Consider the following 21578-nt stretch of genomic DNA (forward strand, 5'->3'; position numbering starts at 1 on the left):
CCCCCCCCACCTCCCCTCCCAACTACATGTAAGTCCAGACATTGCATGGTGATGTGTGTTGTTAAAATAGACCAACATGATGAGCATAAAAAACACCCCAATATATCACCAAATGTCCATACTGTATGCATGCTAAGTTTCATATTTATTTTCTGTGTGCACTTACTTTCTGTTTGATCCTAACAAAATCACTCTTCCATGACAAAAACCACGATAGTTTCACTTTTCAAGAAGTTTTCTATTCACTCTGCTCACTCAGCTGAAAATCAATAATGGCGGCTATTTATAGTGGTGGCGCAGGCGCATTATTGAGCCAAGCCAGACTAACTGGCTGCTTGCTCATTAATATTCATGAGGCACTCAGCCCAGGCAATGTGCTGTCGCCTGGTGGAGATATTGGTGTTAACAAAAACAAAAAAGTTTGACAGCTGTCAAAATTCGGATATTTGGCTATCCCGCAGTGCCTAAGGCGGGATGCGGGTCAGGGGGGCTGAAAATCGGGACTATCCCGCCCAAATCGGGTGAGTTGGCAGGTATGAACCAGTTGAAAAATAGAAAATCAATTTTGAACAGATTTTAATCAATTCAGGCAATTGTTCAAACTTGTACTAAGCACAATGGACAAAATATTACCAAACTGGAGACTTGGAGTGCACTCATTTTCAGACTTGTTTGACTTAGTCAAACATTTTATTTTATTTTGATATAAAAACGTAAACCACTCTCAAAAAAGTGCACTCATTTATGAGTCTATTCCCTTCACTTGTTTTTTATATAACACTCAATTAACCTTCAATAAACATGAACAGGAACAGAAACATAAAACAGAACAATACCAATGAGGAAAAGCCAGTTTCAAAAACTACATAAGGCTTTTTCAGCTGTGTAAAATTAAAACGTCAACTTTTAATTTTAACTGATAGAATTATACAACATGTTACAGTGATTTTCAACAGATGTTGTCATTGCAAATGTTATTGATACTAATAACTCAACATGCGCTCCATCAGTAACAAGTCATTTGCTCTGAATGAACTGGTTACGAAGCAATCGCTCCATTTCATGTTTCTAACTGAAACATGGCAGCAAGGCCGGGATTATGTTCATCTACGGGAACTTTGTCCAGGTAACTGTTCGGTGCTTCAACACCCCGAGAAGGGCGGCGAGGCGGTGGTCTAGTGGCCGTGTTTAAAGACAGTTTTCCCTGTAGACTGGTTAATCAACCACCATTCTCCACTTTTGACTTTTAGTATACAGGCCTCCTGGCGCAGCCGGAGTGTTTTTTATCTGAATTCACTGACTTCTTGGCCTCTATCATTAAGCTGAAGAATGTTTTAATTTTGGGTGATTTTAATTTGCATGTTGGTGATGACTCCTGTAAGGCAGCTGCTGAACTTATCTCCATCGCTGAGTCTTTCCATTTCACTCAACATGTACGGGCACCCACTCATTGTAAAGGCCATACGTTGGACCTTGTTTTTTCTTTAGGCCTTACTGTGGAACATGTTCGTGTGGAGGATATATTCTTTAGTGATCACAATTGTATATAGTTCAATGTGTCCTTCAGCCCTGATCCTGCTCCTCCTAGTCATTTGATCCAAAGAAGGATCATAACTGAGCACACTGCTGAAGCTTTTATTTCTCATTTTGATCCTGCCTCCTTACATTTTAACTCCATGAATGTGGACTTGGCTGTTTCTTGTTTTAATATTTACTGTAAGGACATTTTGAATTTATTAGCACCTTTAAAACAAGAGTACTGTTCAACGTACAAGCTGTCCTTGGATTAATAAAGAAATTGTGACCTTGAGGAGACTATGAACGTTTATGGAAGCGTACTGATCTGATGGTTCACAGGCTCCACCTTAAAGACATGATCAGCTCCTTAAATGAGATGCTCAACAATGCAAGAACCAGTTCTTTCGCTAATCTCATTAAATCAAAAGGACGAAATCCAAAGATTTTATTTGGTACAATTAAGAACATTGTTTCTCCACTGTGTTCATCTCAAAGTGTTTTTTTTAATTCTGATTGTAATAGGTTTTTTAAAAAAATTTTACGGACAAAGTTGCTATTATTAGAGCAAGTATCTCTTCTTCATTTTCCCACTGTTTGGACCCTCGTCCTCTGACTGCGGTGACGTGGTCCTCTTTTACACTAGTGTCTATTAATGACATCTCCGATCTTTAATGCATATGACACTGTCATCCTGTCCTTTTGATGTTTTCCCAACATCTTTTTTTAAATATATTTTTATTTGCATCGGTTCCAATGTAGTAAGCTTGATAAATTTGTCTCTTTGTTCCGGAGGTGTACCTAAATGTTTTAAAACTGCTGCAGTCTGTCCTCTGCTAAAAAAGCCTAACCTGGATTCTTCTATGCCCGAAAACTACAGACCTATCTCTAAACTTCCTTTCATGTCAAAGATCCTTGAAAAGGTTGTAGCACATCAATTGAACTCTTTTCTAGAAGAAAACGACCTTATGGACAACTTTCAATTTGGTTTTGGCAGATTACATTCCACAGAAACAGCATTATTAAAGGTTTATAGTGATGTGTTGATGGCAGCTGATTATGGAAACTACACTGTGTTTGTTGCACTGGACTTGACTTCTGCGTTTGACACTGTGGATCACACTGTTCTTATCAACAGACTAAGAGATCTTTTTGGTTTTTCTGGCACTGTTTTAAATTGGTTCATTTCTTATTTATCTGATAGGTCTTTTACTGTATTTATGAATAATGTTCACTCCGATGTTGCTCAGCTGTCCTGTGGGGTGCCCCAAGGGTCAGTTTTGGGCCCACTTCTCTTTTTATTGTACATACGCCCAATAAGTTTTATTTTAAATCGCTACAGTAATATCTCCTACCATGTGTATGCTGACGATATTCAAATATACTGTTTGTTTCGATCTTCCGAACTTTATAAATTGACTGAACTCAGCAACTGCCTGACTGACATTAAAATCTGGCTGGATGATAACTACCTGCAGTTAAATGCTGGCAAGACTGAGACGCTTATTGTAGCTCCTGATGACAAAATCGCAGAAATCAGGAAGCATCTTGGGTTTTTAAACCCTTCTAAGAAAAATAGTCTCCGGAATCTGGGTGTTCTTTTTAACAGTTCTTTGTCTATGGACAATCATTGCAAACTGCTAGCTCGCAATTGTTTTTACCATTTAATAAATATTTTGAAGCTGCGAGCTATTTTATCACAGAAGGAATTAGAAATGATTGTCCATGCTTTTATTTCTTCTCGTTTAGACTGTTGTAATGGCCTTCTGGTGGGTCTGAGTAAATCCTCCATGGCATGCCTTCAGTCTGTGCAAAACGCTGCAGCCAGGCTTTTAACTAAAACTCACAGAACAGCTCACATAACTCCTGTTCTGGCTTCTTTGCTTTGGCTCCCGCTCTATTTTAGGACTCATTTTTAAAATATTGGTTTTAACTTTTAAGGCACTCCATGGTGAGGCACCTAAATATATATCAGAACTTCTGAAGCCTCTCTGCCCGTCTAGGCTTCTGGGGTCTTAAAATCAGATGCTGCTGTCGGTACCTATAACTCATTTTAAATCCTGTGGTGACAGAGCATTTCAGGTGGTGGCCCCGAGGCTCTCGAACGTTCTCCCTTTAGCATTGCGCTGCTCCAAATCTACTGACTCTTTCAAAAAAAGTCTCAAGACACATCTCTTTAGTCTGGCTTTCTGTTAATTTTGTGCACTGATTTTTATATTGTTGTCTCCATTTCTGTTAAGCACTTTGTGATTTTATGTCTGTGAAAGGTGCTATATAAATAAAGTTTACTTACTTACTTAGTGTTATCTCTCATTTCTGTTAAACTCATTACAGCCTTATAACGTGTTTCATTCAAAGGGATGTCACAAAGGTGCAAACATTTAAAGCTTGTATAAATACTAAATGGTAATGCAGTTCAAACTGTACAATATAATCAAGATACTTTGATTGCTAAGAAATGAGGTTACGCTTAGCCAATGATAAAATATAAACAAACTTGGATATTGCTAAAATGATTTGATTGTTAAAAGAAGGTTATGATAAAATGTAAACAAACTTCGATATCAGTAAAATGATTTGATTGCTGAGATGAGGTCACACTTAGCTTATGATACAATAATCACAGAGAACAGTTGTGTCTGTGGGGTGAGGGAGGCTGAAGGTTCCAGGGCATCAGGATATGATAGTATGATTTATAGTATAAAAAGAAGTGGAAGGAGTTATCACTTCAGACACAACTGGGAACGTGTTGCTGTTGCTTCTTGTTCGTGAGTTGTTGTCTCCATTCAGTTGAATGTTTAAATGAATGTATAATTGATAATTAAACCTCTGGTCTGGACTCGTTTTGTGTGTCCGTCTCAAAGATCCAGTGAGAGAAACTAAGTGGTCTGGTGAGATTCCTGTGAAAGGAGTGAATACTAAAAACTTGATTTTCTCAACAAAACAGTTGGGTGCGTCAATTTTATTTTGTCAGTCAAATCAAATCAGTTTTTATTTTTATATGTCAAATTACGCAAACATAAAATATTTCAGTTTTAGAAGTAGTAATCAAATGCAGAGAAAGCTATATTCTACCAGTTTGTTAATAGGTGTTTTTTTTTCAATACATTCTGCCATGTCTGGCCTTTTGAGGACATTCATAGGCTTAATGTGGCCTGAAATGAAAGTTTGACACCCATGCACAAAATGATATATAAACCATTTTAAAGTTAAAACTCAGTTATACACAAACACAAAGACCCTAGAATAAATGTTTAACCGGACCTTTCAACATTGCTAGCAAGCTAACGTTCTATTAGCAGCTACACAAGTCTGTTCGATAAACATTACATCACAATGTAATGTTTAAATGTAATGATGTAATGATTACATTACCAAGAGACATGCAAACATACCTTTATCTTGGCTTTTTATCTCTTCTTCTTCTTTCTTTTCTCTGCCTCAGAAGGAAAAGTTATTTTTTGCCTACTTGTCCTCCACCAGTGCTTTGGAAGTTTGGATGCACACTTTGCATTGCATGGCAGGAAGCTCATGTTACCAGTGAAGCGTGACCTACGGTGGCCACTAGGGGGCCTCCAAGTCCAATTAATTTATTTCCTGTCTGCATGTATAGAGAATGATTTCTACATGATCACACATATGTCACAACTTCATAATGATTTTTTTGTTAGTATAAACATTTAAAATCATTACAAAAATAAATAAATAAATTCCACTTAAGGGGGGCCCCTACTGGCATCTATAAGCAAAAATCAGATCAAAATCTATAAGCAACATTCCAGATAAAAATCTATAGACCCCCTAGTTTGCATCTAGGGTGCCTTGGGCCGACTCTGGGTCCAATGGTTGTCAAGTGGCAAGATGCTGACCCATGTGTATGAGCTGTGGGAAAAACCTAAGATGTTTTTAACAAATGAGAGGCCTGATTACACAAAGCTTCTCAAAAGTGATGAGTGGTGTGTGAAGCTGGTATACCTAGCAGATATATTTCATCACCTGAATGATCTGAACACACAAATGCAAGGCAGAAAAGAAAACTTGCTTACAAGCACAGATAAAATAAATGGATTTTGTTCAAAGGTGTTGTGTTTTGGCAACAACATCTGGAATGTGCCAACACTGACATGTTCCCACTTTCCCACTCACCTGACATTAGAAGATGTCAACATTGCTGCTCTGTGTGAGATAGTAGGTGAACATTTGAAAACTCTTGCGGAGAAGCTTTCATTTTATTTTTCTACAGTCTTCACTGAATCCCTTGACTGGGTTAGGTACCTATAAAGCTCAGGATCAGCTCCTGGGAAGGACATGACTTTACAGCAGCAAGAGGAACTAACTGAACTGAGACAAGATTGTAGTTTCAAGCTAAGCTTTGCTGACCTGCCTTTGGACAGTTTTTGCCTGATTGCTGCTAAGGACTTTCCCATTCTGTCAAACAAAGCTATTTCAACATGACTCCCATTTTCCATGACATACAGCCCTGCTCACCATTATTGGCACCCCTTTATGATTTGCATAGCTGAGTGAATATCTTCATGATCATTCATTGGTTAATTCATGTCATATGTGTGGAGGCAGTCCATCACAAGTGATCTTTATGTGTGATTTGCAACAGGTGAGCCAAATTGGGTTTTCATATTGATTTGCAGCAAAGGGTGCCAATATCTTTTTAAATGTTTTTGATCATTTGCTGTTTTGCATCAAGCACAAGCTATCAGCAATAAAATGTTGTTTCACTTGATGAATTTCCTTCAGTAAATATTCCATTATACGTACTTAAACTTCATGGGTGCCAATAATGGTGAGCAGGACTTTATCTGTGTGAGCTGAGCTTTTCAACCCTGACTGCTATAAAAACTAAAAACAAAGACAGACTGAGCTGCTGATTAAGAGCTTCATATGTGTCTGCCCTCAATTCCTCCCAGCTTTGGGTTAATTTAAACAGGCCCAGGTTTAAAATGAATGAGTATAGATAAATTAGGGACTATATTGTCATTATTAGGCTAAAAGGTGTCATTTTATCATATTTTTGGTTAGTGGTGTGCCATTGGATTTTTTCAATGTAAAAAATGTGCAGTGGCTCAGATAAGGTTGAAAAACACTGACATCTATGTCAGCCATTCAAGTGTTTCTTTATTTCAGTGGCTGAGAGTATTTCTCCCCAGCACATTCCCTAAGCCTCATCACATCTCATGAGATCTCACAATGTCATACGAGAGTGTGTTACATCATTTTCAAGGTTTGACCAAAATTGATACAAACTTCATTTTTTCTCAGCATAACATGATCTTAATTTAAAACTTTGGCATGAAAGATGATGGGTGAATGCATTTTTTCAAGGAATACCAGGCCTTTAATTTTTATGTTTCTTCCAAGCTGCCAGACTTTAAGTGTTGTGAATTTTCTGAAATAATTGTGGACTCAAGAATTAAACAAGAGATTTGTCTTTTTGCGGCATTTATTAAGTGCTATAGCAGGTCACAAGTTAAACAGAGTCCAGAACATATGCAGAAGTTGGAGCAAAGTCTAAACAAAGCAGGAAGTATATATAGGCTTGGGGCCCTCATGATTTGTGCAGATTCGAACCCACAAGCCAATCAGCTTCCAGGAAGAACTCATGATCAGAGCATGCACAAACACCAAAACCAATCACTGAAGAGGAGCTTCACAACCCATGACTGTCCCATTCCACAGTTCAGAAGTCATAACATAAAGAACTTATGATTGAGTAGAAAGAATGAAATGTCCTTAAAATGCAAGATGTCATAATACTCTTTTTACTCATTTTGAGTCCTTGTACCTGATCACAAAGTCAGGCACAAGTCAGTGGATCTCTTGTGCTGGTCCCAAGCTCAGGTAATTGGGGAAGGTTGCATCAAGAAGGGAATTCCACATAAAAAATTTAGTCAAAATAAACATGCGAGTTAATCCAGATGACACCATCTGTTTAGGTCCTGGATAACAACCACCACCAGTGCTGTTGACAAACAGAATTAGTCAAAAACCATGAGGAAGAAACATTTAAGGAAACAAGAAAAAAGAAGAATGTCAAGAGTGTAGGACTGAGGGTATCAACTCTAAACGTAGGGTCAATGGCAGGCAGAGAGCTGGCTTACATGATGCAGTGAAGAAAGGCAGATGTATTACACTATGTTTGCAAGAGATCAAATGAAAGGGCAGCAAGGCATTGGTGCAGTGTTTAAGCTGTTTTACCATGGTGTGGATATAAAGAGAAATGGAGTAGTTGTGGTCCTGAAGGAGGAGTTTGCAAGGAATGTAGTAGAAGTGAAGAGAGTGTCAGATAGGGTGATGTATCTGAAGGTAGAGGTAGAAGGTCTGATGTTAAATGTTGTCAGTGGTTATGCTCCACAGGTTGGATGTGAGGTAAAGGAGAAAAAGAAATTCTGGAAGGATCTGGAACAGGGGTGTCAAACTCCAGGCCTCAAGGGCCACTGTCTTGGAAGGTTTAGGTTTTGCTGCTCCAACTCACCTGATTCAAATTGTTTATTTAGCCATTGTGTCCTTGGGCAAGACACTTTACCTATCTTGTCTACTGGTGGAAGTCAGAGGGTTCGGTGGCCAGTATAATGGCAGCCGTGGCTACAATGTAGCTTACCACCATCAGTGTGTGAATGTGTGGATGAATGGGTGAATGACTGATTGTAGTGTGAAGCGCTTTGGGGTCCTTGGACTAGATAAAGTGCTATACAAGTGCAGGCCATCTAGATGAAGTGAGAAAAAGCATTCCCAGGGAGGAGAGTGTGGTGATTGGAGCAGATCTGAATGGACAAGGAAAGAAACCAGGAAAGACAGATGGTGATAGATTTTGCCAAGAGCATAAAAATGGCTGTAATCAACACCTATTTAAATGATAAATGGACTGTACTTATATAGCACCTTTCTAGACAACCAGGCTACTCAAAGCGCTTTACAACACAATCTGCCCTCATTTACCCAGCCACACACATTCATACAGCACTTGACTACATCTCTACAAAGCTAAACTAAATAAATCATTCTATCGAGTCTAATCACTGCTTTAACATCCTTTCATACACTGGCAGGGCACACATCGGAGGCAATGAGGGGTTCAGTGTCTTGCCTAGGGACAACTTGACATGTGACTGCTGCCTCTCTCATTGGAGGACAATTGGTTTACCCACTGAGCCACAGCTGCCCTAAAAGAGGGAGGCACATAGTGTGACCTATAAGAGTGGAGGTAGTACGCAGGTAGATTAAATACTTTCTAGAAGACGTAACCTGAAGGAGATTGGGGACAGTAAGTTTGTGGCAGGGAGAGCGTGGCTAGACAGCAGCAGATGGTAGTGTGTAGGGTGACTGTTGTTGTGATGAAGAGGGAAAGAGTAAAGGCAGAAAAGAAGACCAAATGGCAGAAGTTGAGGATGGAAGAACGGTGTGAGGAGTTCAGAGGAGCTGTTAAAGGCTCTGGGTGGTAAGAAGGAGCTTCCAGATGACTGGGCTGCTACAGCCATAGTGATTTGAGAGACAGGTAGAAATGTACTTAGTGTGTCATCTGGACAGAGAAAAGGTGATAAGGAAACCTGGTGGTGGAATACTTAAATGAGGGAAGCCACTCAGAGGAATAGGTCAGACAAGAAGAAATGGGACAGTGAGATAACCAAAGAGAGTAGACAGAAATATAAGGAGAGGCCACATACGGAAAATAGAGAGGTAGCAAAGGAAAAACAAGATATATGGTGAGTCGTACAAGAGGCTGGACACTAAGGAGGGAGAGAAGGACTTGCAAGACAGAGAGACCAGGAAGTGGGAAAGATTAGTGAGGATGAAATTAGTAAAGTATAAAGATGAGATGTTCTGTAAGCTAGATTCACATGCAGATTGCCCTCACTCTCCTAACAATAGAGGCTTGTTAGGGTCTTTGTTAGCCTGACTCATTAATGGGCAACTCTAGTCACCTGAATGCAAGTGTTGATTAAAGTGAAACTGACTGGGTATCAGGCCTGGTGGTGGTTAGAGGTTTTGTTGCCATTTACAGTGTAATGGCAGCCTCACATTTGTCTGCCCCAGGGCAGCTGTGGCTACAATGTAACTTACCACAATGAATAGGTGAATGACTGACTGTAGTGTAAAGTGCTTTGGGGTCCTTGTGCTTTACAAGTGCAAGCCATTTTAACATTGTATTATAGGTTTCTGAAAGCTGAAATCTGAGACCTCCTCCCCTGTTTAAAGTTGGTTCTGTTCTTTTGACATAGATGGCTTTCTTCACACCCCACTCAAACCAAAATATGAACATTTTGGTCCTCAAAAGAGGTGTCCCTTTTTCTTGAGGTGTAGGTGAACCGCTGAGTCCTGTCCAGAAGAGGTGGCTCTCCTGTGTTGAGCCATGCGTCTGTGGAGAGGTTGTTTGGTCTCTCCAATATAGAGGTCTGAACATTCTTCGCTGCACTGAACGGCATACACAACTCCGCTCAGTTTGTGTTTGGGTGTTTTGTTGATATGTTTTTGTGCCTTTTTCTTCCCTTCTGTCTTTGTGGGGACATGTTCAGCCCAATGCTGTAGAGCAGAGGTCCCCAACCAAAATGAGTAAAAAACAAATGTCTCTGGAAGCCCTAGATGGGACTGTCTCATTACTGAGAAACAGGCACAGGGCTCCCACTATGGTAAGTTGTATTCTTTGTGCACTTTATATTTGTGGTGTCTCTTATTTTAAAAGGGATGTTTAAACATCACCATATTGACCAGCTTTGCTAGGTCACAGCTAACAATGTTGAGAGTACACATTGGATTTATGTTTATTATGTTTTTAAAAAATACCTCAGTTTTCATGCCAGTCGTATCATTTTTTTTTTGTTGTTGTTGTATTTATCCGCCACGCCTTTAAAGGTCGGTCCATGAAAATACTGTCTGATAATGAACCGGTCCGTGGAGCTAAAAAGGTTGGGGACCACTGCTGTAAAGTTTGTGTTCCAGTGGGTGGTGAGAGTCAAACAGAAGGTACTGATCTGTGTGGGTTGGTTTCCTGTAGACTTCAATGTTGAGACTGTCCTCTCCTATCATGTGAACCAGACAGTCCAAAAAAGGCAGCTTGTTGTTGTCAGCATCTTCTCTGGTAAACTTGATGTTGTTGTCGACCGAGTTGATGTGTCTGGTGAAGGCTTCTACTTCCTTAGCTTGGATTTTGATCCAGGTATTGTCCACATATCTGAAACAATGGCTTGGTGTTGTCCTCTCAAAGGAGTTCAGAGCTCTCTGTTTCACTTCCACCATGTAGAGACTGGCCAAATTGGGCGACACTGGAGATCCCATGGTACCAACCATGCCATGTCTGTAAAAACTGTCATTAAACTTGAAATAAGTGGTGGAAAGGCAGAGGTCCAGCAGGGTGCAGATCTGGTCTGGGGTGAAGTTGGTCCTGTTGTTTAAGTCATGGTCTTGTACGAGTCGTTTTCTGGTGGTTTCCACTGCTGCTGATGTAGGTATGCAGGTGAAAAGAGAAGTAACATCAAATGATACCAGAGTTTCTCCTGGAGCTAGCTTCAAATGTTGAACTTTATTGGCAAAATCAATGAAATTCTCTATGTGATAGGGTGTGTTTCCAACAAGAGGAGCTAAAATACCAGCCAGACGTTATGCAACATTATATATCACTGAATTCATGCTGCTGATGGATCTGAGTGGTGTTCCTTTTTTGTGTATTTTAGGAAGTTCATATAGATGGCGGTAGTAGGGAAACACAATCAAAGTTATGGAAATATCTAGGAGAAACGGCAGTGAGATGTTTGACTCAATTACTTTTTGTCATGTTATTTTTGAGAGTGAGAAAATGCTTCAAGAATAGAGGAGAAGTGTGCTGGGGCTAATTGTTTTGCATTGGAGAATTACAGAGAGGGTCAAACTTTATTATGCTCTATGGATTTAGAAAAAGCATATGACAGGGTGTTGTATGAGAACATCTGGAGTGGCAGAAAAGACTAGTACAAGACTAGTACATATAAAAATAAAAACTGCACCCAAGGTGCAGGACTTCAAGTACTTAGGGTCAACTGTCCAGGAAAACAGGGAGTGTGGTAAAGAGGTGAAGAAGAGAGTCCAGGCAGGATGGAGTGGATGGAGTAAAATTTCAGGAGTGATTTGAGACAAAAAAAGGTGGCAGCAAAAGGTCAAAGAAAAGGTTTACAAGAAAGTAGTGAAACCACCAATGTTGTATGGTTTGGAGACAGTGGCACTGATAAAAAGACAAAGAAACAGAACTGGAAGTGCCAGAGCTGAAGATGCTGAGGTTCTACTTGGGAGTGACAAGGATGGATAAGATTAAGAATTAGATTATCATAGGTACAGCACAGGTTGAACGACTGGGAGATAAAGTTAGAGAGGCCAGATGGAGATGGTTTGGACAGTGGGTTTAGCGGTAAAAGGATGTTAAAGATGCAGACAAAAAAAAGACAAAGAGGAAGGACAAAGAAGAGATATAAAGATGCAGTTAGAGAGGACATGGAGGTAGTTAGAGTGAGGACAGAGGACAGGGTAAAATGGAGGAGGATGACTTGCTGTGGTGACCCCTGAAGAAAGAACAGATGAATGAAGAAGAATGGCAGAAGATTTCTGAATGCAGGTGTGCAAAGCATGTTGCTTCAAACCCAAAAACACTCAAGGCTGGAACTGCTGCTAAAGGTGTTTTAACTCTACTAAATAAAGGGTCTAAATAATGATGGAAAAGTGACATTCCACATTTTTCCTTTTTAATTATGTACAATCCTGTTTTCACTTCATCATTAGGAGATATTGAGTGTAGATTATTAAAAAATATTAATTTAAAGTACTGAAACATCAAGCTGAAACATATTGTATATTTTTAAAGTGAAGGGGTCTGAATATTTGATGAAGCTACTGAACTTGAATGTTGAAGCAGTAGTTAGCACTTTTACTTCAAATTCGCAGTAAGGTCCTGGGTTCGACTCCCACCTTGGACCTTTGTGTAAAGCTGTCATGTTCTCTTGAGCATTTGTAGGTTTTTCTCAGTTACTCTGGTTCTCCTCACAGTTTAAATACCTGCATGTTAGATTAAATGATTACTCCACATTGACTTTTGGTGCTAGTTGTGCATCGTTGTTCCACTGTGGAACTTTTGTCATAGACTGACCAGACAGTACCCTTGCTCATCTAACCTCAGCTTCAAACCTTTCAAATACAAATGAACTTAAATAAATTATATAGACAATTTATTTATTTATTATGACTCTTGTAATTCCTTATTTTGTTGACAGCATTGTTATTTTGAGCATTCTAGACATTTTACAAACAGGGCTCCCAATATAGATATTAATGTTAGTACAGCATGGTATAGTTTGCATGAAGCACAAGACCCTCTAAAATAAAAACACACAGACAGAGCTGAGCATGAAGGAGAACTAAACAAACAGCTGCAAGGTTTAAGTTGTTGTCATTTAAATTTACTCTGTAGGACACAGCAGTCTTTTACACTTGGCTCTAAAATGTCATCTCATCACTAATTATGTTAAATATCAAGACAGAGCTTGGAACTGGCTATTTCATTTTCAATTAATAGTATCAATAAAGTCTTTATTTCTATCAGGATTCAAATCCCTTTATTTTCATTGTACTGTCACTGTTCCTCCTTCACAGATAAACAGACCAATAAACAACATTGAAGAAGAGGAAAGAGAAGGGGAAAAGGGCTCTTGCATATAGATCAATGCGTTTAGCAGCAGCTGGTATGACAGGTTTGGGTGGTGGGGGTTTTTTGTTCACTTTGTTCTGCGATTTAAGGACCCCTGTAACTTCAACTGGTTTACCATAACAGTCAAAGTTGGAAAGCTCAAAGTCTCGAGGCAAAGATCCCACGATGCTGAAGTCATTGGAACGAAGATCTGATTTGGAGGTGCAAACTTTCTTACAGCGATTTTCAACCACCTGTTAAAAGATAAAGAAAGAATGAATAAATGTAGTTTGATTGTCTAAGAAAGTTTTCTGTACAAAGTAAAAAGGTTTCTGGTAGCTAAAAAGAGTCCAACAAGTTATGATGGAGCACAATCACCTCCTTGATTAATGCTTTTATCTGTCTAAACTATGCTGCATTACTTGTAAAACATGAAGTTACAAAAGTACATGAAGTACATAATTAAAAATATAACAACAAAACATTTTTCTCCAGTTTTGTCAGGAACACATGTACAGGAAACCTCTAAATCATATTTGTCTTTAATTGTGTGAATGGTGATGAATTCACACCATTGTTTTCCTGTTTGTTTGTTTTTTCTCAAGTTTTTTTTTTAAATCAAACTATTTCTGCACACTTTGTACTTCTTTAGACAATCATATATTAAAAGGTCCTACTAATTCAGGAGGCAAGAGCTATAACTTTTGGCTTTTGTAACTTTTATACTTTTCAAATTTTACAAGCAAAAATCTTCCCCAGAAAAATGCATTCCATTACTTTTACGTTCTCATTTTGTTATTTTTAGCTATTCTTTTGATATTTTAAGTTTTGCTACATTTAGCTATTTAAAAAAAAAAAGACTTAAAAAATCTAAATGACTAGACTTATATTCTGTAGTAGAACACGTTTTACTTCCTATCGGGGAACATTTTTTAATTCAAAACTGAAGAACATGGAGTTCCAAGCTTGAAACTGCATGAAATGCTCCATTGTGCAAGTTAGATTTACATTGACACCAGCACATTTAGCTAGTCTTTTGCTACTTTTAGTTTTTAGCTAGTCTTTTGCTACTTTGAGCTTCTAGATAGCTTTTTGATAATTTTATCAAAGTTTATGCTAATTTTCACTTTTAGCTAGTGTTCGGCTTCTTTTAGCTTTAACAACTCAATTTCAGCTTTTTCAGAAGATTTCAGCAAAGTTATTTTACACCCAGTATTCACACTGCATTTTCACAGAAAATGCTAATTCTTTAGTTATAAAATTCATTATTGAAGCATTTTGGAAGTAATGTTTCTTGGCATGCTAAATTTTGAACAGAAAAAAAAAGTTTTCCAAATTAGAATACTTCATATTTAAAAGATGGCCCATTTTCAAAATGGCACTAAGTTGCCATATTTAATTTTTTTCGCAACATTACTTATCTATTAATAAAATATTTTCTCATACCAAAACTCTAATCCCACTTTTTGTCAAGTTCAAACATGTCACTAAGTTTTCTCTGAAGCTGCAGTCACCTGGAGAGTGTTGACATGTATGGGTGTTCCACCAGTCCCATTGACTGTATTGGATTTGTTTGACGGCTTCTTTGCTTCATTCTCTTTCAAAGCCTTTTCCTTTGTGACCATTTTAGCTTTTTCCTGTTCAATCAATTTGGGACTATTCAGTATCACCTAAAATGTTAGAATAAAAATGGTTAGAGGATGAAGAAAATCAGTAGAGACTTCAACAATGGAAACAACAGATAAGACAGTTATATTAAAACTCTGCATGTTTCATTCAACTGCCATGTATGTATTTTTTTACATGCATGGCAGAACTATAGTTGCACCTATCAACTTTTAAGTAATTGAGAACCCTATCGAATAATCCAGTATTTAGATATAAATGTGCCATGCCAGTAGTTTACAATGTTTTATAGAAATCCCTGACTTGTATGTACAATAAAAGCTGTGCCTTTGTCATTTCAACAGTGTAAACTCAATAACACACAAATGCTGTTGCACCATTCAGTTATTTACTATTTATTTATTTAAAAAAAAACTTTTCAGAACATTTTCTGTCCATACAAATGCTAACAGCCACCTAGATCTTGCATATTTCAGGGCAAGAATAAGATAGCAGGATGTTTTTGACAATTTGTTACAGACTTTTTTCGTTACAGGGTGATAATATGCCCAATACATACATAAAACTGAACAAGAGAATATATGGTTCTAAATGAGAGAAGTACTCAAAATTTATTTGTGTCCTGGAAGTCTTTTGTTAATACTGAAGCAGTTTTTTTGTTTGCTTAATATTGGATTTTTTTTCTTCTTTTTTTACAATGGCAAAAATACTAAACCCTATTCTATGAACCACAATCACAAATGCTTTAACACATTTATTGAAATAATCACTCTTTAGGCAAAAGACTACTTTGACCTAGGGAGGGGTATTTTATAAATCTCATTCACCCTTTTTTCTAAATCCTAAACACATTCTTATATAATAAAGCACATTTTGCTATGTTATGTGATTTGTGATGTACCTTTAAATTGTTTGTGAACTACACAAGGCAAAAGGTGAACATAATTAAAGAACAGATATAAAAAATTAAACAGAACCACTCTAAAATTGATAACACGTGTCTAATGATGTGACAACCAACATAAGGCAGTTCAGAGGGCAATAAAGTTGGTTGGAGATTCATATCAACAATAGACAAAAAACATTAGAGGTGTAGGGGATGAGCAGATGTTAGAGGTGGGATACTATAATGATAAGGAGAGGTGCAGGTAGAAGTAAGAGAGGGCCGATGGCACTGTGGCTCCAATAATCTGGCAATTCAGACAAAAGAACATAAATGATGTAACTCTTCATTATCACTGAAAGTCCACAGTAATACTGTATACAGCAGATGTTTCAGAATAATCGGTCAAAGCTCCACTGTCCAGATGTTTTTTTGGTGGTGGTGGTGGGGGGGACTATATATTCACATCTGTAGAATTGCAAGACTGACAAACAAAGATGAAATGACATCATTCAAATAGTGGCAAGAAGAAAGCCAATGTTGAAAGAAACCCATAAGAAGACCAGTTTAAGGTTTGTCACAAGCCATGTAGGAGACACAGCAATTATGTGGAAGAAGCTCTCTATTCAGATCAGGCCACAAGCTTTTGCCCTAAATATATGCCTGGAAAATCTCCAAAATGGGGAACCCAGGAGGCATCCTAATCAGATGCTCGAACTACCTCAACTGACTCCTTTTGATGTGGAGGAGAAGCAGGTCTACTCCAAGCTCCCCCCAAATGATGGAGGTCCTCAGTTTATTTCTAAGGCTGAGACTGGCCACCCTACAGAGAAAGGTTATTTCAGCTGTTTGTATCTGGGATCTTGTTCTTTCAGTCATGATCAAATCTCATGACCATAGGTAAAGGTTGGAACATAGAAGGACCAGTAAATCAAGAGCTTTGCCTTTCAACTCAACTCTTTCTTCATCATGACAGACCAAAGCAACGCCCACATTACTGCAAACAAGGCCCCAGTCTGTCAATCCATCTCCTGCTCCATCCTACTTTCACTCAAGAACAAGACTCTGAGATACTCAAACTCTGCCACTTGAGACAGAGACTCATCCCCGACCTAAAGGGAGAGTTCCACCTTTTTCTGGTGGAAAACAATGGCCTTGGACTTAGAGGAGTATACTCTCATCCCAGCTGCAAACCACCCCAGTGCATTCTAAAGGTCATGGCCCAAGGACACCAATATGATATCAATTTATTTTATAATCTAAATTCGATTGATGTATTATCTCTATATACCAGTGGTTCCCAACCCTGGTCCTCAAGGAACACTATCCTGCAGGTTTTCATTGTTTCCCTGCTTTTCAGCAGGTCTTCGATGTCTGCAGAAGTCTGTTAATCACTCATTTGTTCAAATCAAGTGTATCTAAGCAGGGAAACAACTAAAACAAACAAACAAAAATGCTTACCTTGGAATAGAAGTCATACTAGACAGCTAGTTTACCATACCAGTAGCTTTGAAGTCCAAACTAATTGGTTTTATGATGTATTACTGGACCACTGGATCATTACTGGATTACTGTCATAGTAATTATTAGTGAGCAAAAAAACTCGTAACATGATAAACTAGTAAACACAGATTTTGCCTACTAGCCAACCAGTAACTGTCAAATGTGCTTATTAGAGTAACACAATCTAAAAAAATTAACTAGTGAGCTAGTAAATACTAAAACACTAGTTAACTACTGTCTACTAGTTACCTAGTGAGGATCAACATATGCTCTAGTTGCTGTAGAGATATTGATTTTGGCCTTACTAGTGAACTGAAACCTCTTCAAATGCGTAGTACTGCACATTTTAACTTTACCAGTTGACTAGCTTTACCTATTGCTAATTAGCAGAGGAATAGGACTAAAAGCTGAATTTTCCTATTGACTTTCCAGTGCCAAACAGCAGAGCTTTGCAGGGAAACTGAAAAAACCTCATGAACATAGCTTGTTTTTCTTGCTGCAGCTGTAATGTACTTCTTACCTGTATAGCTGACTGCTGTGTGTGTGTGTGTGTGTGTGCTTAAGAACTGACCTGCACCACAGCATATTCCACCAGTGAGGAAAACCCAAAGAGCAGACAGGCAATAAGCCAGATATCGATGGCCTTTACATATGAGACCTTTGGAAGTTCTGAAGCCAAGGACATACTCTCACTGGACAAAGAGAGTACTGATAAAATACCTAGAAAAATATTTTAACACAATTACTAATTTTACCTAGTCAAATAGATTATTTTCAAAAAATTATATTTGCAATAACTGTTTAAGGTAAAGAAAACAAAAAAGAAAAATGTTTCTGTACAATGCGTCAACATGACACCCAAATTATGCATATAATCATATAGGCTATATATATATATATATATATATATATATATATATATACACATCACCCTCATTTTTCTAAATTATGCAAGACTGACAAATAAAACAGCATTTTATGTCCCAGAATTTTGTTATTCACAACTACTTAAGTCCAAAATAATCATGTTTATAAATGCGACTGTTGTCAATACAAAACTAAAATATTGTGACTTTAAAATCCATTCTTCTGACACTTTTGACACAAATTATTTTATTCACCCAACCTGTAACAAAGGGAGTTGGATAAACTTATCTGATAAATTTTCAGCAGTTATTGCTATTTTTTGGCCACCGTATAATGCAATACATGATCTTCTAAAATTAAAGAGTATTTAATTACATAAGTATATGTTTTTCACCAATACCAGATCGCTTATACCTGATAGGAATTCAATCATTAGATTATTTAATCTATTCATTTTTATAGTTTACCAGGTTTCAACAGCTGAAGATACATTTGTCGTTACACAGAACTTTTATTATAACATTTACCAAACAAGAAGGAGACTAAATTATGTGTTTTAAGGTTTACAAAAATTAGCTAAATAAAAAAACAGAGTCAGCAATGAACAAAAGAATCAACACAACACAAAATAAGCTAACACCAAAAAATTGGGAAATAATATTCTGAGGATTGACTGTTAAGTAATTATTCTGAATATGATTTAAACAATTATTTTCATTAAGCAACGATTTAACAAGATAATGGCCTGAAGTAACAATTAACCATTTAATGATCTGAAGTAAAGCTTTGATTATCAATTTATCAAAACCAAGAATTCTTTGGATAGTGAGTTGATTAGGGATTTACTCACACAAGAATTTAGACAATTTTTATCACTTTGATCTTTGGTCTTCGTTTTGGAATGTGAATGGGAAGGATATTAATAACTATGCCAGATTGTCATATTTTTGATAAATCTGCAGGTGAGGAAGAGAAATTATCAAATGTGCATCAGCTGAAATTTATACCCAGACCCAATCACTTTCTATCTATCACAAGATCCAGCTTACTGGGTTGATGCTCTGGTGTCGGAGATCACTCCGTCTGTCTGTGCGGTTTTACTGGCTGATCAGACCAGGAATGCTACAAGAGGAGGACAAGTTCAGCCAGGACTGAGTGAGGTCTCAGTCAGTGTTCGCTCAAAGTAGCCAGGAGTCAAGACAATGTCCTTAGATGGTCTACTCAGTCAGCTGATGAAGAAAGCTGTGGGTGACAAGCAGCCACTACCACCAGCTTACCTTTCAAACCATAAAAGTCAGTCTTCAAGTTGTTGAATATGTCTTACTTCTTTCTTTAACTGTATTTCACTCTGCTGGGTTTTACGGTAAAAGGATTCCAAGCAAAACTGACTTCTTTACTTAGGTGAAGAAACAGAGATGGAGATGGAAGGACACATCAGGAAAACAAAACAAACAAACAAAAAAAGAAATCCAAACTGAATGCAGACTGAAAACCCTCCGCTTTGTCAAGGCTCTGTTTTTAGCCTGTTATCAGCACGCTAAGAGATTTTAGACACGACTAGACAGTTAGAATCCCTGATGGTGTACATGTATGAGTGTCATCAGTCTCTATAAGACAAAAGTAATAACAATCAATAACCTCTTTTCAAGAGTAATTGCATAAATAATGATCAACCATCACTACTCACATTTCAGAAGTTACATGAGAAAGTAAATAAATTTAATTTCCATAAATCATGTTTTTTGTTCTTCAAGCTTTAAAAGAATATGTGAGGCTATGTCAATAATAAGTAAACATTCTTCCTGAATGCTGATAAAACTGAATGACGTGTGGTGAGGTTCATGGTTGGTGAGGCACTGACTCCTTTAGAGTCAGATTTACAAATATATAAACCCAAAAGGGCAGCTTATTCAATTGGCTGCTGGTTATTTCATATCTCATCAGCGTTCTTCACACACACACACACACACACACACACGTGCGCGCACACGTACGTATTGAAGATAAGATAAGAAAAAACGTCACAATTACCGTTTTGGCAGTCCGATGAAGCAAAACAAAAACTAACGGCTGGCAGCAGTGCACGTGACTCTCACTGGCCTCTGCGTAAAAGGACAGCAGCAACAAGCTCCCGTTGGCTCACGTGCGCCCCCTTCAGTGCGGCAGAGTACTGCCTGCCTCATCGGTTTTATGTCCCCTCAGCAAAACTAAATATGTTACTAACAAACATTGAACGTAAATGGTTAAAGACATTAGCCAGACTGTGGAAAATCAGGGTATATAAACCATTATATTGGCGACATGCAGGAGTACAGCAACAGGCAGGGGCCAATTGCATGTATCAACCCAGTTTGTGATGGATTGCGCAATCAGATGTGAGGCTCAGCTCGTTGCTGCCGCACCTCGCGTTTCACACTTATATTTGAACAGGAAATATGCAATTTCTGCGATTTTGACTATAAAAATTTTCGAAAATTAGTCATACATAAAGATCAGTGGATAAATATTAATATTCATTTGATGGCAGGTGAGGCTCTGACTGCACGTCCCTGTAACAAAAAGAGCTGTAACCAAAACAATACCCGTTTGGCAAGCCAGCCTCCAGGAGAGAGACAGAAACAAGAGAGAGAAACAACCCAAGCACTGTGATCCCCAGTCAGTTTCACTCCAATCAACACCTGCACTCATGTGACCAGAGTGGCCCATCAGTGAGTCAGACAAACAAGGACCCTAACGAGCCTCCATTGTTAGGAGAGTGAGAACAATTTGCAAGCAATCCAGCTTCCATCACATCTCAGCTTTAAAAGCTCAACTCCACACTCTCTATTTCTGAACTGAGAAAGCTCCTCGGATGAGAAGCGAAACGTCTTCAACTACAGAATAGAAGTCCAGTTGTTTTGGTTTTTTAACCTTTTTTGAATAGCGCCACAAGGTCAAACTTCCCCTTATCTTACCACATGTCCAATATAGGTTATGAAAGTCTTGCCTATCTCACCCTTTGAAAAGTTGACAACAAGACTAGTCTTCTCTAACCTCTCAAAGAAGCGTTTTAGGTCTTTCATATGCTGTTCCTAAGTATCAGCATACAGTACAACATTATCAGTGTAAATGGTGCAGTCCAACAACCCCTCTGTGACCCAATTCATCAACCTCTGGAAAGAGGCAGGAGCATTTTAACCCCAAAAGGTAGCATATTGAATTGGTAGAAGCTATCAGCTGTACAAAATGCAGAGACTTCTTTTGCATGTTCTGACAGAGGAACCTGCCAGTATCCTTTCAAGAGATCAAACTTTGAAACAAACTTGTTTGCACTAATCCAATCAATACAATCCTCTGTGCTAATGACTTATCTATTAACAGAATTGTTTAGAGAAGCAAATATTTCTCATTAAAAAAACAAAAAAACATAATTCTTTTAAAAATAAAATGTGCTAATAATATCATAATACAGAGGAATAAACACAGGTAAGGAGTTGTTGGTAAATTATTTTTGTCCCATGTTTTAGAGGGGGAACCGATTATTTC

At 38.0% G+C, this 21578-nt stretch overlaps 1 protein-coding gene across 2 annotated transcripts in view; it reads right to left on the minus strand.

Annotated features, from left to right (window-relative positions):
- Positions 1-10542: 10542 nt before the first annotated feature.
- LOC108246923 (glycine receptor subunit beta) overlaps positions 10543-21578 on the minus strand; it is a 148184-nt gene continuing 137148 nt past the window's right edge. For both annotated transcript variants that reach the window (XM_037976191.1, XM_037976190.1), the window contains exons 9-11: positions 17758-17906; positions 14689-14844; positions 10543-13428 (exon numbers count right to left, since the gene is read on the minus strand). In XM_037976191.1, coding sequence (XP_037832119.1) covers positions 13135-13428; positions 14689-14844; positions 17758-17906 — 599 coding nt within the window. In that variant the 3' untranslated portion in view covers positions 10543-13134. The remainder of the gene's footprint in view (positions 13429-14688; positions 14845-17757; positions 17907-21578) is intronic.

The sequence above is a fragment of the Kryptolebias marmoratus genome, linkage group LG6 (assembly GCF_001649575.2).
Source record: "Kryptolebias marmoratus isolate JLee-2015 linkage group LG6, ASM164957v2, whole genome shotgun sequence".
NCBI lineage: Eukaryota > Metazoa > Chordata > Actinopteri > Cyprinodontiformes > Rivulidae > Kryptolebias > Kryptolebias marmoratus.